This window comes from Tubulanus polymorphus, chromosome 9 (genome assembly GCF_964204645.1).
Source record: "Tubulanus polymorphus chromosome 9, tnTubPoly1.2, whole genome shotgun sequence".
NCBI lineage: Eukaryota > Metazoa > Nemertea > Palaeonemertea > Tubulaniformes > Tubulanidae > Tubulanus > Tubulanus polymorphus.
This window is the reverse complement of record NC_134033.1, coordinates 15169257-15186594: the sequence shown is the minus strand read 5'-3', so window position 1 is coordinate 15186594 and position 17338 is coordinate 15169257. Positions and strand designations below refer to the sequence as shown.

At 37.8% G+C, this 17338-nt stretch overlaps 3 protein-coding genes and 1 long non-coding RNA gene across 11 annotated transcripts in view; 2 read left to right on the top strand and 2 right to left on the bottom strand.

The window, feature by feature from the left end:
• Positions 1-12962, bottom strand: part of LOC141911423 (Na(+)/H(+) exchanger beta-like) — a 60487-nt gene extending 47525 nt beyond the window's left edge. For 7 of the 8 annotated variants that reach the window (XM_074802437.1, XM_074802441.1, XM_074802443.1 and 4 more), the window contains exon 1: positions 8269-8372. The gene's annotated coding sequence lies outside the window, so the exon portion shown is untranslated. Of the gene's footprint in view, positions 1-8268; positions 8373-12938 lie in introns of those variants that run through there. The other variant, XM_074802438.1, reaches the window with a different exon arrangement.
• Positions 9683-10705, top strand: LOC141910605 (uncharacterized). The gene has a single exon (XM_074801296.1). The coding sequence runs from the start codon at positions 9683-9685 to the stop codon at positions 10703-10705; it is 1023 nt and encodes a 340-aa protein (XP_074657397.1).
• Positions 12963-13443: 481 nt separating the features above from the next.
• LOC141911357 (uncharacterized) lies at positions 13444-14513 on the top strand. Its single transcript, XR_012620023.1, has 3 exons — positions 13444-13820; positions 13907-14026; positions 14108-14513. It is a non-coding gene; the product is annotated as an uncharacterized LOC141911357 (long non-coding RNA).
• A 1795-nt stretch (positions 14514-16308) lies between these two features.
• Positions 16309-17333, bottom strand: LOC141910604 (uncharacterized). Its single transcript, XM_074801295.1, has 4 exons — positions 17300-17333; positions 17059-17160; positions 16565-16696; positions 16309-16470 (listed from the first exon to the last, which is right to left on the bottom strand). Exons 1-4 carry the CDS (start codon positions 17331-17333, stop codon positions 16361-16363), a joined length of 378 nt encoding a protein of 125 aa, XP_074657396.1. The 3' UTR covers positions 16309-16360.
• Between the last annotated feature and the right edge of the window lie 5 nt (positions 17334-17338).

The window sequence follows — 17338 nt, the reverse complement described above, 5'->3', positions numbered from 1 at the left end:
CTGTCACCCCTCTCTACCTCTTGTCTCTCCCCTCTCTTGGCTCTATTTCACTCCTCTGACCTGTCTCCCTGTCACCCCTCTCTACCTCTTGTCTCTCCCATCTCGTTTTTTAATCCGGCAACTTATTCATCATTTCAGCCGCTCATCGAATTTTCTAGCAGCGAGCTGCAAATATTTTGAACCCGATCAATTATCCGACGAAAATAATTCTATATTTGAAACTTGCAGTAATAAGTTTGAAATATTAGTCTCTCTCAGAGGACAACGAGCAAAACCTAATTTAAGTTTTCAAATTTACAGTTAGAATTCGAATCCCGGGGGGATCGGTTCCAGTGTAGAGAACTGAAGAGAGTAAATACAACGAGATTCACATAAATGTATTGATATTAAAACTGATTTCCCTTAAGACTTTCATTCATTCAAATCACACAACAGTAAATTATTCCCTCAATACAAACAAATCATTGATGATTATATATCAGAGAATTGAACAACCCAACCACCAGATGGCGCCGCTGAGTGTCTATAGGTTTAACGTATTCAAGTTCATTTTTTCTGAATCAAATATCATCCACAAAAGATAAGATTAATTTTCTACTCTCGGTGTTTGGTATAGTTTTGATTTACTTGATTAAGAAAAAGTTGGTTCTAATCGGAATTGTAGAGCAGAAATCAAGTAACTACTATCGCCCCCTGGTGGGTCCTCGCTTGCCATAAGCGGAATATAGCTTTATTGCCATAGTAGTTGATGTCCTACTGAACACTATCGACACCTGGTGGATCCTCACTTGCCACGAGTGGAATCCTCTATTGTCGCAGTAGTTGGATGTCTGACTGCACACTAGCTACACCTGGTGGATGATCCTCACTTGCCACAAGTAGCACTGTGCGTCAACATTTTAAGCTGAACAGATTTTATTTTCTAAAACTGTGAGGGGGAGGATTGACATTTTTGTGTAACATCCTTCGACGAACAATCATCGCTTGAACAACTTGTATTCAAATCAAATTGACAGATACTTCAGTTCATATTCATCGATCTCGAGTTAAATTGGGAATTTCAACAACTCGGAGAAATAACAAAGTCAACACGTTAAACACGGTTAAATACAATAAAAAACCCAGGTCAACAACTTCTACTTTCTAACTCTATTGCACCAGTATTTCTCTGCACCATAGATATAAACAGATTTTGCTAATGATTGTCAAATACTTCATTCTTTCAATTATTCTCTTAGGCGAACGTGTCCGGCATACATTGATACAGCGATTAATTCACTTGTCAGATTTAGGTCTCTCTCTCCGTCCTATCCTTCCTCCCCACTTTCCTTACTTTCTCCCTTCACGCCCTCCTTTACATTCCCATTTCCTCTCTTCAACTTTCCTCCTCTGTCTCATGTACTTTCAGAATTTCTTTCACCCAATGGTCAAACAATTACGGTCGGGCCATATTTGGGCCCATGTGAGAGAAGCACGGATTTTATTTTGTCGATTCGATTAAGCGTGTCATTTACGAACCCAGCACGCACAGGGCCGGGATCCAGAGGCCAATTCTGAAACATTATCATTATCATTATTACCCACCTGGCGATGATCTCTCGTGTGAGATCAAAATGCCGTGTTTTTTAGAATATTTTTGATTGAATAAATTCTTGATTTTAAAACATTTTATCTGCATATAGTGGGTTTTTATCTTGCTAAGCAAGGATCAATTTGACACCATTCAGGCTGCTTGACCTGGGGCTGAAACGCTTATACAGTGTATATTATGAATGATCCCTATTTGGTATATCTCTCTATTATGATGAAAACCTTGCTTTAATACAGTTCTCTCTAGAATCAATGACGTACTCTATGAATATAACAGTGATACCCTGAGGTTTATTTACACAGCGAAACTTAAAACATTCATTAAACATAATCGAAATAACTGCATTTTCTGCTCAAGGCTTCTGTACTGAGTTCATTGGAAATCATTGTATTTCCGTAAATATACATAGAAGTCTTCGACAAAATCAAAATTCAGCAGAAGCATTAGGCTACACGCGTGTTTGTTAGCGTTTAAATGTTTAAGGCTTTTTAAAACTGAAAACAAATTGAACTCGTATTCGTTTCGTGCAGCGTCAGCGTAAAACAGGAAATTTGCATTAAAATTGTCGATAAACAGAGAAATAAAACGGGTAGTCGGGTTACACACTTGCAGCACACGTTCAGCTCTATTTTATCGAGCTGTTACGAAGGTCTAGTTTCTAATGTCTCATCAGTTTCACTGTCTTATTCATTTCACACGCACTTTTCAGATCTGCCTTTTAATTTTTTTTCTTTTTCATCTTGAAACACGGGATTGTCCTTTTTATTTATTTGATAGGTAGATTTGATAGGTGAATTTCTTGTCTTAACAGGGCGGACCCAGGGCTGACTTCGAACCACAGCGCCAACAGAAAAGGGCACTCTTCCAGCAAAAAGGGTCATGCAGGATATCTGCCATCATTTTCAAGCTGTTGACTTAAGCTATACAGATGAATGGCAGATATAGTTGTTGCTCAAAGCTCACCGGAATTCACTTCCTGCCTCCCGCGAATTCCGATGTAGGCGGTGGAATCAAAATGGCTTACGGGACGTACATAACCTAACGGGACGTACATAACCTCGCGGGACGTACATAACCTCACGGGACGTACATAACCTCACGGGACGTACATAACCTTGCAGGACCAGAAAATCCAATTTAAGGAAGCAATTTTTTATGACAGTAGCAGCAAAACAAACACCGCAAGGAAACAGTTTTATTATTGGATTTTCCCGGACGAGCCAACTGTCGGACTGTTTGTTATTCGCAGTTCCGAGGACGGAGCGAGGTAAATACTTCGAAATGTACTGTTTGACGACAAATAATCAGTTTTATCGGGAATTTCAATAAACCGTACGAATAACTGAAATTGGAATGAATGGCGAAATAAACTCAAACATCGCTTTAATCAAATTCACACTGGTTCTATATGCAGACGTGAAAGTTAAACCTTCAACCGATGAATTCAATCATATTTCTCCGATGCTGGTTTATAGGAATATTGGGCGTAGGACAATCCCGCTAGCCTAACCGTGGTTTAGCGGCTTACTTCAAATAGTATTAGACACTCACTTGCCTACGGAAACAGCCTGTTTATGCAGCTAAAAGGCTAAGGGTAAGCCATGGGTCATATGACTGGTCTTAAGTTGTTACATGGATTACATCATTGATTTAGGATTTTGGCTGGGTAACGGGCCAGTTGACTGTAGGATCATAACGCACGCAAAAAATTGAATTTTTTCAAAAGCCCCTGTACGCAAAATCTACCATTTTTCCAAATACATTAAGCATTACAATACACAATTTCACTTATTCCTCTCCTAATGTTTATGTAATAAATGAATGACCCTGTAGTTTTTGGATTATATATGATGGTCATGGGCTGGTCTTAAATCTAAGCCTTGAAATTGTAAGAACATTATATCTGAAATGCGGTTAATGCTCTGGAGATAGACCGCTGCAAAAGGAGAGTGTACAACAGATGTCACTGTTCAAGGCCTACTGGAAGTTCAAGGCTTAGAAACTCAGCTCGAAATAGAAATATATAATCTAAAACAAGACACAGGCGTGTATTAATTATTTATGCAACACAAAAATAAACAGTAAAATATACATTACTTATTTATGTAGATTTTTGTCTCCCGCAAAAAACAATATCATGAATGATGATAATAAAAGTAATAAATTCTGCCGAGAACCGAGGAATTTCTACTAAAGAACGCGATGATTTATTTGCCTCCTACTCATATAAACATTACACGTGCACTTTATTCATATATAAATAATAAATGAATGTATTTATTTTTTCTAAAAACATTAAAGAATTCTACAACACAAATTCTTCTTCTACGGGGAGGATGTTTATCATCAGAAATGAGGTCAGAGAGCAGAGAGAGAACAAAGTGAGGGGAGGGAGAGTGAAGAGAGGGAGAGTGGGGAGAGAGAGAGTGAGGAGAGGGACAGTGAGGAGAGGGAGAGTGGGGAGAGAGACAGTGAAGAGAGGGAGTGAGGAGAGAGAGGAGAGGTTAGGGAAATAAAGAGGATTGAGAGAGTGAGTGGGAGAGAACAGAGTGAGGGAATGAGAACAATGTGAGGAAAAAGAGGCTGTGATGGATGAGAGATAGGATTTGGGTGAGAGCAAGAGGGAAGAGACAGATATTGAGAGGAGAGAAGAGATGAGAGGGCGAGGTGCAGGGAATGAAGGGCGAGGCAGGGAGGGAGCGAGGGAGCGAGGGAGGGAGGGAGGCAGGCAGGCAGGCAGGCAGGCAGGCAGGCAGGCAGGCAGGCAGGCAGGCAGGCAGGCAGGCAGGCAGGCAGGCAGGCAGGCAGGCAGGCAGGCAGGCAGGCAGGCAGGCAGGTAAACTAGGTATCCATGGGCATAGCAGTCTCATGGGCAGAGTTATAGGGATCAAATAACCCTTAAAATGTTACTATGTGCTAAATCAAAGGCCAATCTGAATTTATGTCTGAAGTTTCTCCCTAGTTTTTCATTAATGTGCCGCTTTTCACTGTATACTGATCTATATCTTATCTATAGTCATAAATTTTACTGTTGTTTCACATCAAATATAGTTACATATATTTCCCCGGAGGCGTCTAATATAAATAATCAGACAAAACAATATCTGAGACGAGTAACTTAAGAACCTTATTACATGTAAAAGTTCCGTAGACACAGCGAAAGCATCTTGTATATGTTATTTCGAATTGTGCGTAAGTTTAAAACCATCAATTTCACTTTGTAGCTAGTTCCAGGGTACTTTGTAAGGTATAGGACGATGTGCATTAAGTACTTTCGCATTCCTCCTAAGAATAAATTGCTCGACTGTAGAAATTGAACTACAAAGTTGTTACAGATCAGGGAATCCAAAATTCCCTGATATTTCCCCGACCATTGACCAAATATTCCCTGATTGAATTATAAGATATTCTCAGTGGGGGCTGTTTCTTACCAAGAGTAACCTTGTGCCACTCGTCACCAGCAAGAACATCAAGACACCAACAATGCAAACTCCCTGATTAAATTTTATAAGATCTCCTCAATGTTTCTTATGAAGAGGTTGCTTGTGCCACTCGTCACCAACAAGAACAAGACACAAAAAATTCAATCAAAAGATATCCTCAGTGGGGGCTGTTTCATATCAGGAGGTTCCTTGTGCCACTCGTCACCAGCAAGAAAGAGACGATTATCAAGAAAAAAGACTGAATTTCCTTATTTTCACTACAGGAAAAATAGATCCGGAATTCCCTGATCATCACTGATCTGTAAGTACCCTGGAACTAAGACACAATACCCCACTTAATACTACATTCTACTGAACTAAACCTGCACCACAGAAGACGATTTTAGTCCGATATCAAAATTGTAAATAAAGTGCATTTTTTCTAAATGCGCAGTTATAGAAATTTCAAACAAAGTACATTTTTATCGGGCGCAGTCTGCGATGAAGATCACATTTCAAAACGTGTAAGTTTTACAGACAGGTTTCACCGATGATTCGAACTTCTAGAATTACGATGAAATTTCATAGACATGCAAATGACTTTCACAACATGGATCAATGTCTGGTATGGAATATTTGCGAAGCGTCTAGGGGTTGATAAAAAGTATGAAATAGATATGGGGGTCAAAATAACGAAAACAAACATTTTTGAATTTGTCGTAGCAATCACATGGGTTTTTTGGTAACAGGTAAAAATCCCTCCGTATTCACTTTTCCATCAAAATAGGTAAAACTTTTTACAAGTATATTCAGGAATACAAGAACATAAATATTTTAGCATCACTTTTAAACTGTATTTTTCTATTACCGGGTAGTGACCACTAGGAGTGTTCTATAAAGACCAGGAGGATTTTTATCTGGGTAGATTTTTTACCTTGGGGATCATTCATTTATTACGTACGCATAAAATTTGAATTTTTCAACCCCCCCTCTGTACGCAAAATTGGCCATTATTTCATATACATTAAGCATTACAGTACGCAATTGCACTGACCCCTCTCCCCTCCCCTAATGCGTACGTAATAAATGAATGACCCCTTGTGGGATTTTACCTGGGTAGATTTTTTACCTTGTGGGATTTTACCGGGGGGGGGGGGATTTTACCTACATTCAGGTATCTTACGTCCCCCCAATCTACGATACACGCAGCAGACATTATGGCATTAGATCCTATAGAAAGTATCTTCAGCCAATGATAATAACCGCGGAATAATGTATGATTTATTGAAATATCTGCTAGTACAACGGTTTATATATGTAACATGTTTTATGGTGTATTATATGCAGAGATATTATGAACAGAGTAAACATCGACAGGTTCAATCATGATGCTAGCTATAGCCCTTTAGATAATTCACTTAAATAGGGTTAAGTGTGGACGATTAGTTTTTTAAAGGTGATCTGATAAAATGTCTAATGTCTGTTGTTTGTAGTTCATTTTCAATTAAAAATGTCTCAGGTGAAGTTCGGAACACATGTGAAGTGTGGACGATCAGTTTTTTAAAGGTGATCTGATAAAATGTCTAATATCTGTTGTTTGTAGTTCATTTTCAATTAAAAATGTCTCACGTGAAGCACTGAACACATGTGAAGTGTGGATGATCGGTTTTTGAATGTGCTGTGATGAAATGACGTACGTTTGGTGTTTGTATTTGGTTTTCAATTGAAATTTTTAATCACCAGAAACATTTTTGAAAAATGTCTCAGGTGAAGAACTGAACACATGTGAAGTGTGGGCGATCAATTGTTTTTTAAAGTAGGCTGATAAATGTCTCGGGTGAAATTCTGAACACGTGTGAAATGCGACCGATCGGTTTTTAAAAGTAAATGTCTTTAATGTCAGGCGTTTTTCCAACGTTTTCAGTTTAAAAAAAACATCTCGACCGAGGTTCTCCGAACACATGTTGCCCGCGACGATAAAAATATGAAAGAACAGCGATAAAGCATCGAATATCATAAGCAGCAGATCGCGTCACCTGCCTTCGAACGAAACGGAAACTCAAACGGTTCGGGTTTGACAGCTGACCGAACCGTAAAAACAAAACCACAAACTCGATTCATCAAAAAAGATATTAATAATTCAACGCGGATAAATCGCAGACGCAGGCATCAAACACGACTAACTGAGTCGTTACGTATTTATGTTCCGCCGCGAATAAAAAATAAAAAATCCGGAAATGTGCAACTATAGAATGAATGAACGAATGTCGTATATGTAGTTATTACAAATACCGGTTATTCGGCCTATATATGGATATATATATATATATATATATCGGGGACAAAAAACCACGACACTCAGTTAATACGCCGACTTATCTGGCGATGACTTTACTGATGCTATACATGGAATATATATATATATATATATATATATATATATATATATATATATATATATATATATATATATATATCCATGTATATCATCGGCAAGTACGTGTTTAATGAAGGTCATTTAATATCGAACGTATTTATCAAAATACGTTCAAACTCGGTTAAGTCGTCGCCGGATAAGTCGGCGTTTTAACTGCGTGTCACGATTTTTATGTCCCCGATTCCCGTATTTGCGATTCAATTTACTAACAGCACAAGTCGTAGCAATTACACCGAGATCGTCGTCAATTATCGAGTGAAGTGAAAACAAAGTTCGAAAACGTCGACCTTGATGTACGGTGAATGTCGTTCGCGCCACCGTTGGGACTGATAGAAAAATACAGCGTTACGATGAAATTGACGGTGTTATAAAGGATGGTAGTTACATCGAAATTGAGTTTAGATCGAACAAAATTTCTCTGAACGATGTCGGTCTTAAGTAAGCTATGGCATTATTTAACTGGCAGACTTTAACTGTATTTCATATAGATGATAGAATAGAATTCTCCGACACAAACTTATCTATATCGAAAAAAATTTACGTTTGAATTTGAAAAAAATCATGTTTTCTCAAGATAAATCATGTGAAAGATTAACTATTTAGGACCCTAATCAAATTCATCTTACAACGCTAAATGGAACAAGGGACTGATAATTGCCAGAAAAAACTTTTGACAGAATAATGACGAATACTTTCATCATAGAAATATATATATTCATATATTTATACATTTATATATACAATCTATACTTCAAAGAGATTTGATAAAACTGAAATTGGAAATCGTTAGGCTAAGAGTGTCGCTTATCGGTGCTTACCTTATAATAAAAACGTCACTGTCATATTTATTTATAATCCTTTGCTATAGATAGTGACACAGTGTTTGTAGTGTGTGTTTGTGTGTGTGTGTGCAGTGGTGTCACGCTGCTCTTAATAGTACTCATACACGGACGTTATTACGTTTATATAGTTTACCGTACCGAATCCAGAGGGCAGTGCTGTATAGCAGCCTATTGCACGGAAATTTGGCGGCAACGTTCAAAAAGACGAAAATATTTTTGATCAAAGGCGTCCCCAGGAATTTTTACAGGGGGTTCGAATAAGCATCAATCCAGCATCCAAGCACAATGTCTGATGTTTGGTGGGCCTCCCCCCAAAAAACTTTTTGAAAATTGGAGGCCAGAGACGTTTTCCAGGCTCTAAATGAATCATTTAGAGTTAAAAGACTAGTCAAATTGGCAAGAAAAATCTTGAACTTTGATTACATAGTAACTTGAGAAGTTAGCTAACCCCCCCCCCCACCCCACAACCCCCTCCCTTGGGGACGCCTATGTTGATGCTGTATAAACCGTTACAGATACCTATTATGCGTTATATGAGGGGTTCTGTATGAGTCGATGCGCAACATGTCATCAATATTGATGTTTCAAAATAACAATTACAGTGAATTTTGGCATTAATTTTGTAAATAAATATATTTCGTAACTCTTATTTTATTTTTGATAAATTTTGATGGACTTTTTTGAGAGGACGTGTAGTCATTGATATATCAGGGCTTGATTGGAGACATTTTTTATTGAGAATAAACTACAAACACCGGACATGAGACCTTTAATCAGCAGACTTTCAGAACCTGATCATTCATACATGAACTCAGGACATGTTTATTGAAAATGAACTACAAACAGCGGACCCCTCACAGCAATAACAGTGAAACACTATGTCCGTTTTGTGACAATATATAGAGAAAGACGAGCCGCGATCACACGGAGACGATTTGGCACGAGCCAAATTTGGGATGCAAGGTTCAATTTACACTTTTCTCATTAAACACAACTTTTTGGACCGTCGATTTTCGCGCGAAACTGATACTTAGATATTAACATTCGATCGAAGCCAATTAAATACTGGTTTAAACGATGAAATATATATATATATATATATATATATATATATATATATATATATATATATATATATATATATATATATATATATATATAACGATATGAAATTCTAGATAAGATTGATGGCAATTATGAGCTTGTTCGTGAAAGAGGTATCACAGAGCGGACAGAATTTACACGCCAGACGAATATCACAACGGAATCCCTACAGCAGACCGATTCCACGCAGCTACAGACGGATTTCTCGAAGCAGACGGATTCAGTCAATTCCACTCTGACGTCGCAGATACCGGTCGACTGTTCGTACAGCACCGATGGACTGTTCATGGCTGTCGTTAAACTCGCCGGCGGAACCTCCATAACTTTAATCGGAATCGTGTTGAACATTTTCAACATAATTATTTTACGAAATCAACCGTTAATTTCCGTGTCTATTCAACTGCTCATATATCTAGCGTACACAGATATCGCATTTTTGATAAGTCGCGGTATACGCGAACCGCTGCGTTACTGGGTCGGCTGGGTCATCGAGGGCGACTTCGTCTTCCGGCAGAAGGTCCGTCTATATCCGCGTTACCGTGACTACCCGGAAGAGATCATCTACTTACGACCGGATATATATTTGTCGATCGATTTTCTACGCTACGCGACGCACGTGTCGCGTAACTGGCTGACCGTTTTAATCAGCGTAGAGAGATTCTTATCGCTCGCGTTCCCGTTTTACGCGCGCACCAAAATCACGAAACTACGAATTTTATACGCGAATATCGTAACGTCGGTGATAACGTCGTGCGTTTATCTGCCGCATGTTTACGGTCTCGCTCATTATACGGACGTCACCGGATACGACGTCTGCACCGGTCGACCCGTTAGAGGTCTACTGCATACGTTTAACGTATGGGACCGATGGAAATCCGTGACTTCCATCTATTTGAGTCCGGCGATTAAAGAAGTTTTACCGTTCACGATTCTCATCGTTTTAAATATCTACATCGTCGGAAAAGTTCGCCAAATTTCGCGAAATCGAAAAAAATTGATGTCGAATTCCGAATTTGTAGATTCGGTGAAAGCCGTTCGTTTGACAGTCGCCGTTTCGGTTATTTTTCTGGTTTTCGAATTTCCGAGTTCGTTTCAAAGTTATCAAAAATTTCTCGGACTTTTCGTCGATTTACCGAAAATACGACACTACGGAGCGACGAAAAACGCGCAGAGGTTTTTCGCCGAGTTGTTCCCGATTTCGGACTCGTCGGCGAATTTTTTCATTTATTGTTTGGTGCACGATCGATTTAGACGAACGGCGATGACTTTGATCGTGAATAAAATAGGTTATTGTTTCAAACGCAGTTGATTTATTAATTCTAACTGTTTAGAAATGTCTAGAAATGATGCTCTCCCGTTTAACTGATTCTCAGTGGATCAAGTAAACGCATTGTTTGCTTCAGGTTTTCACAGTTATTGGTTTAATTAACTCATTCAATGCCTCTACACCGCAGTGCGGTGTATTGTTTAATTATAACTGTTTAGAAATGTCTAGAAATGATGCTCTCACATTTAACTGATTCTCAGTGGATCAAGTAAACATATTGTTTGCTTCAGGTTTTCACAGTTATTGGTTTAATTAACTCATTCAATGCCTCTACACCGCAGTGCGGTGTATTGTTTAATTATAACTGTTTAGAAATGTCTAGAAATGATGCTCTCACATTTAACTGATTCTCAGTGGATCAAGTAAACATATTGTTTGCTTCAGGTTTTCACAGTTATTGGTTTAACTCATTCAGTGCCTCTTCACCGCAGTGCGGTGTATTATTTAATTATAACTGTTTAGAAATGTCTAGAAATGATGCTCTCACGTTTAACTGATTCTCAGTGGATCAAGTAAACATATTGTTTGCTTCAGGTTTTCACAGTTATTGGTTTAACTCTTTCGGTGCCTCTACACCACAGTGCGGTGTATTGTTTAATTATAACTGTTTAGAAATGTCTAGAAATGATGCTCTCACGTTTAACTGATTCTCAGTGGATCAAGTAAACGCATTGTTTGCTTCAGGTTTTCACAGTTATTGGTTTAATTAACTCTTTCAGTGCATCTACACCGCAGTGCGGTGTATTGTTATTAGTATTTAGATTTTATCTCTATTAAAACAGTGCAATATCAGTAACTAATGATACATCGCTTTGCGGTGTACACACACTAAATTCAAAGATTTTCAAATTATCTCCAGCCAATGGGGTATTTAATAGTCAGGGCACTGAAAGGGTTAACAGTTTACCTGAAATATAGTATCCATCACAGATCCAAGGGTGCTTTGGGTGCTGTAACCCCCTAAGGAAAATATCCTTTGTATTATTCATTTTCAATGTTTCAACGCTATATTTCAGAATACAAGATACATTTTGAATATATAAGATGATTTAGCAGTGCCTTAAAACGCTCATGGACAATTAAACTAATTTCAAGATTTTCTTCGGCTGATGACCAGCAGAGCCCCACTAAGAAAATCCTGGATCCGTCCTTGCTATCAATGTAGCCATTTATTATTCATCATTCAACTATTATTATATCCCGTACAGGCAATCTGTAGTCTAGAATCACCACTGTTCATTCACAATTGCTGCGTGAAGTTTGGATAACCAGTTTTTGATAGTTTTCTGATAACATTGCTTATTTTGATCCAGTTTCTAGAAAAAGTCGAATCGAGTTTTTGGTGCATTTTATTGCTATTGATTACTTAATGTTTTCAATGAGGACAACAATTCTTCTTCTTCCGTGTATTGTTAGCATCAACTTGTCGATGAATGCCTTATAAAAATTGGCGTACATAAAAACTCTGAAAAAAAATTCATCAAGTACGCCTGATGATGGCTAAAAGTCATAAGGCGAAATGTTACTCAAATATAATAAACATTTCTAATCAATTCAAGTCACACATTTCAAACTAAACCATGTTGGCGTTTATGGTTTATTTTCCAATGAAAATGTCTCAGGCGAAGTTTGGGATCCTTGTGATTACGAAGTGTTGATGATGATATAAAAGAATTGGAAGAATCAAAAAGAGCGGTCGTTGTAAATTCAATATGAATTACAGATTTATAACTGATGGAAGTTTTAGTCCAACGTTATGGAAATAAACTTAAAAGACCAAACTTAATGAAAGGCGTAAATGGTTAATCTCATTAATCACTGGTTTCGTACAAAAAAGAGGCATCGTGTGTTCTGATAGCACTGTGTCCTAATGGACATCTAGTACAAGCAGATTATTGAGAAGGTCAACTACAGTTTAATGTCCAGACACCTGTGGACAATTCGTGTGACGTCACTGCCTCTAATTAGACTATCCTTTGCGTGACAAGTTTAATGTCATACGCGGCTACGCGTGACGTCGTATAGACGGTAGAAGGCGTTCATACGGGAGGATGATTCTGCCCTATTATTACCTCCAAAATAGAATTTAACGCAAATATCGAAACCAAAACTAATAAACTCAATTCACTGCTTAACTATATTACTACTCTCAATGAACTGACAATGTCGACTTCGATGAAATAAAAGTGATTTTACAAAAAAAGCTTCTGCTTACCGCCCCGTGAAACTCCGTACGGAAACATTCGGTGAGACCATTCAAGGCCTTCACTGTTGTCACATTCATTAAATTATACCTAAGAAAAAATAATGATTTACTTCAGAAATATCATTCTAACTCATATAGAAAATGTGGCACGAGTAAAATTGATTTTCTTTATTTGTATAAAACATTACGAGCAGTTAGCGCAACCAGCGTGATTAACAGATTAGCTATCAGAATACACCCAGTGAACGAAACTGTTTACTGCCGCTATTACAGAAATTCCAATCTGATGCTAAATTTATTTTGAGGAATACAAAAATTATGCACAGAGATAGAGAAAATTCTATATAAGATTTGAATATTTCAGTAAGCAAAAGAACAGAAAAGAAGTTTTCTGCCCTAGACTGGTTGGCGGTCAATATGGGACAGGTTTTGCCCGTCCGCCACCTTCCGCGGAATTTACGGATCCAATCAGATTTCAGTTTTCCATCACGTGAACAATGTAACATGGCCGCCTACACAGTGTCTCGATTTACGTTCCATGGACCTCTTTAAAGTCATTTTTTTATATCAATGAAGAAAGAAATTCCATTAAAACTGCCAGGTAACGCACCTGCAGGCACTTGTTTAGCGTGTGGTACCGAAAATATCGGTATTCAATTCAGGATGGCTGCGTGACCGGGCCGTCAAAACCTACCGGTCATCAATCGGCAATTTGGTCCTTTTGGACTGGATGGATGGATGGAAACTAACAATACTACTATACCACTTACTGACATACTGAACCATGCAGCAGAGGCTACTTGTTTGTTCACTGGAGGTGATTGATTGATTGTTCTTAATGTGACATTGGATATCAGCAGTTGATCCAGTGAAAATAATGACATCAAAAAGGTAACTTCACCTACTTACTTTCTTAAAAATGTGAAAATTGAATATGAGTGCTATTTCACAAACACTATATTGATTATCTATTGTAGATTTTTCTGAGCGTTTTAGTGATGACTTTGTGAGTCGCAACTCGTAGGATGTTTTAAGAAGTTGAAGTAATGAGTAACAAATTAGCTCAACATGAAAAGAATAGATTGCAATGCATCAAGGTAAGTTTGAAAAATGGATTCCGAACCATTAATTGTGAAGTCAATCCAGGTTTAATTGTGTGATATGTATTTTAATTTCAGAATGATAACATCATGCAGTAATCAAAGGGAATAAAGAATCGGCACTAGCTGTAATGAAATGAGATTCCAAATAACAGGCGGTGAAACTCCTTGATTCTGATAAACTCATCATCATCAGTTACATCAGCAAGCGCCGCTGCACCAAGATGTTGTGTACTTTATTTCTCCAGTGCTCACGATCTGATAAACTGATGAGGTTTAAAAAGCTGGATTCTGTGAATAACTGCACTAGCGAACCTTCAATTCGAATTGTGATTGGATTATCTGTCTGGTCGAGACATGGTCTTTATGATTCTTAAGACACTAACATTCAAATCAGGGATATCAGGATCGTCCCAATTTGTCGATGAAAAAATAAATTACTGTTCTATGTCGTGAAATACGTAGTGTCATTGCTTATTCTCTTGTCAGGGGCTGAACAAGATTTTGTACCAGAAGTGAACAATAAATATTGAATTCAGTGAAAAAGAATTGGTTGTGATAAATTTTATAATCGATTTCTAGCAAAGTCAACATTGACATTGTGTGGTCCATGAGGAGAGAGGATATTGCGAATTTCCAGTGTGATCTGAGTAACTTGTCTTGACCAATTCTCTTAATTTGACTGTCCCAACTTGCTGTCTGTATCAGGAAATCAGTAGGCTGAGGTGGATCCAAATATCTGATCTGACAAAGCACTAAGGAGTTCAACAATCGTAAACTTTATTCAGATACTAAATATAGTCATTTTACAACACTGTATTAAAACATCAATTCACTAAATACATCTCTACACATGAACACATTTCTGATGCATATTTCCAGACCAAATCTCCAGAGGATGTTTGAATTTTACCTGGTGTACTGGTCAACTTAGAATAGCACATCTCATTTCATAAATACAATTCTCGAGATCTTCAGGAGGGATAACATCTAATTTGAATGTCAAAGAAATGGGAACTAAGCAGAACTTGTTGAAAATATCCCTAAAATCTTTATATCTGAATTCAAATAAAACTTAAGCTGTGCTAGGGGAGGTATCGAGGAGGTACAGTGAAAATTAAGCCTGGACTGAGACTGGACTTTTTGTGTCTCTGTAGACAAAAGTTAGTTTATCCCAGTCTTCTGTTTAGTCTCAAGTATGGACTGGACCGAAATGAGATTTTCCTAGTCTCATTTGAAGTCTCAACTGGACCAAAATTAAGTTGGCTAGATTTTTGGAAACTGTAAAACATACATCAATCAGACTGTCCGTGCTGCCATAATGATTTGAAATCTCATAAATCGCTGGTCGTCGTGACAATGATTTACGTTTATTACGAGAGAACGGAGTCGGTGATTTCTGCAGCCAGCTCGATTCTAAAACACAAATTCATACATGAAATATTCACAAAATAAAAACCCGTTGACATTCAGTTCAATGGTTGTATTAGTGAGTGAGACAGTCCGACTGTTTGAGGTTGAAATTTGACCTTAGTGTTAAAATAATGAAAGCTGAATTAACTTTAAAATTAGACAAATTAAACAATTTTGTGGAACTGATTCCAGAGATCAGTTTCACACTCGGGTTTCAAACATTCAATTCTAAATTCTCAAGTCGAGCTGTAGAACTGGATTGAGATGTTTGTTTCTTACCGACAGGAATGACTTTATCTCCGACAGCTGCTAGGTTACGTCTGGGATCTTTACTACTGAACGGAGTATTCGCTCCACTAACTGTCTGCTGTTTCCATGTTTCAATCTCTTGTGGCCAGTCGACAAATACAAACTGTTTACGAGTTGCTGCGTTTAAAAACAATTACCAAAATACATGAACAAATACAAGGAAATATCTGTTACTCATCTACCGGTTACAGACAGAAGACTTTCAAAACTAGTCAGTTATAATGAATAATCCCGCACTGATATCTCTGTTTCTGAGTATTGGGAAACCTGGGCCTGGTTTCATAGACTGAGTATCAAAGTTATCCCTAGGGGTAAATCCTCAATCTGGGTGACAAAACCACCATGGTTACAATGAGAAACCATGGTAATAACTGACAAATTTCAAAATGTTGCCAGGGACTATTTTTCTTCCACATCTATGAAACCCAGCCCTGTTACTTATCGCTCCTTTAAGATAGGATTTAGATATATCTCAAAACTCTCTAACTACTTACGTCGATAATCTTTGAATATATCGTTTTCGGAATATCGTTTCTGTAGTAACGGAGAATTCGGTTGAGCACTGTTGAAATCAAACGGGTTGATTTTGCAGAAGTCCGGCGAAGATTGTCATTTTAAACGTAACTTCGACAGAAATGATCGCCGTTCGACGTTTTGTCGGTAAACCGTATCGGGACAAGTCGTCAACTGTTTAGATATGTCTTCATTTTCTCGTAAATCTAAACAAAAATCAAATAACTAACAATCTACTGAAAAGAATAACCCACAATTAGGAAGCAAGACTACACGAGAAGAGTTAGATTGCTGACTTACCGATATCTACGGGGTATCTGAGCGCCAGTCGACTACCCATTAAAACCTGACTCTCAACTGATAAACTCAGACAGCTTCGCGCTTGTTGTCCAGCTCTCGTTTGTTGCATTAATGGTTTCAGTTGGTCGTCTTCTGCAAAAATATAGGATTTTCTTTAAATTTTGTGTTAATGAATCGGAAATTTTACAGCGCGAAAATAAATCGGAAATCTTATAAAACTTGTATCTATCCCATTGTGAGGCATCTTGATACTTTTTGTGATCTGGTTCCTGATAAGTTAGTAGGGTAATCTTATTATTGTTTGTAAGCTTTAATTAAGGTTTGTGGAAACATCCAATCGTAAAACTCAACCACAGACTGGTCTTTCTGACCAGGTCCTGGAGGCAGTTCCACGATTTTTGAGTTTGAATTGAACTGCGCAATAAACCAATTGAAAATGAATTGATTCTTACTCTAAGAATAGGGGAACCGAGTTCTGCTGGTTAGACACTCACCAGTAGGTTTAGATACCCTATCAGGGGAGTCTAATAGCGTAGCTATCAACCATTCTGGTTGAATATTCCCGAGGTTTAAACCACTCCACGATACAATTCCAGCTACAAAATAAACAACACATCTTCACCTACAAAACATTCTTATCTTGAACACAATATTCAAAGATACGGTTTCATAGTTTCGAATCAAGTTTGAAACTAACTCACAACCATGAAACTAGATGATTTGTTCAGTACTAACCTTCTTTATCAAATCCCATATGACGAAGCAGCATGCCTG

Excerpts from the sequence above, each read along its gene's own strand:
- LOC141910604 (XM_074801295.1), bottom strand. The coding sequence starts at position 17,333 with ATGCTGCTTCGTCATATGGGATTTGATAAAGAAG. Across the intron at positions 17,161-17,299 it reads TATGGGATTTGATAAAGAAG|CTGGAATTGTATCGTGGAGT; the intron begins GTTAGTACTGAA and ends TTTATTTTGTAG. Across the intron at positions 16,471-16,564 it reads CAGATACCCCGTAGATATCG|ATTTACGAGAAAATGAAGAC; the intron begins GTAAGTCAGCAA and ends ATTTTTGTTTAG.
- LOC141910605 (XM_074801296.1), top strand. The coding sequence starts at position 9,683 with ATGGCTGTCGTTAAACTCGCCGGCGGAACCTCCATAACTTTAATCGGA.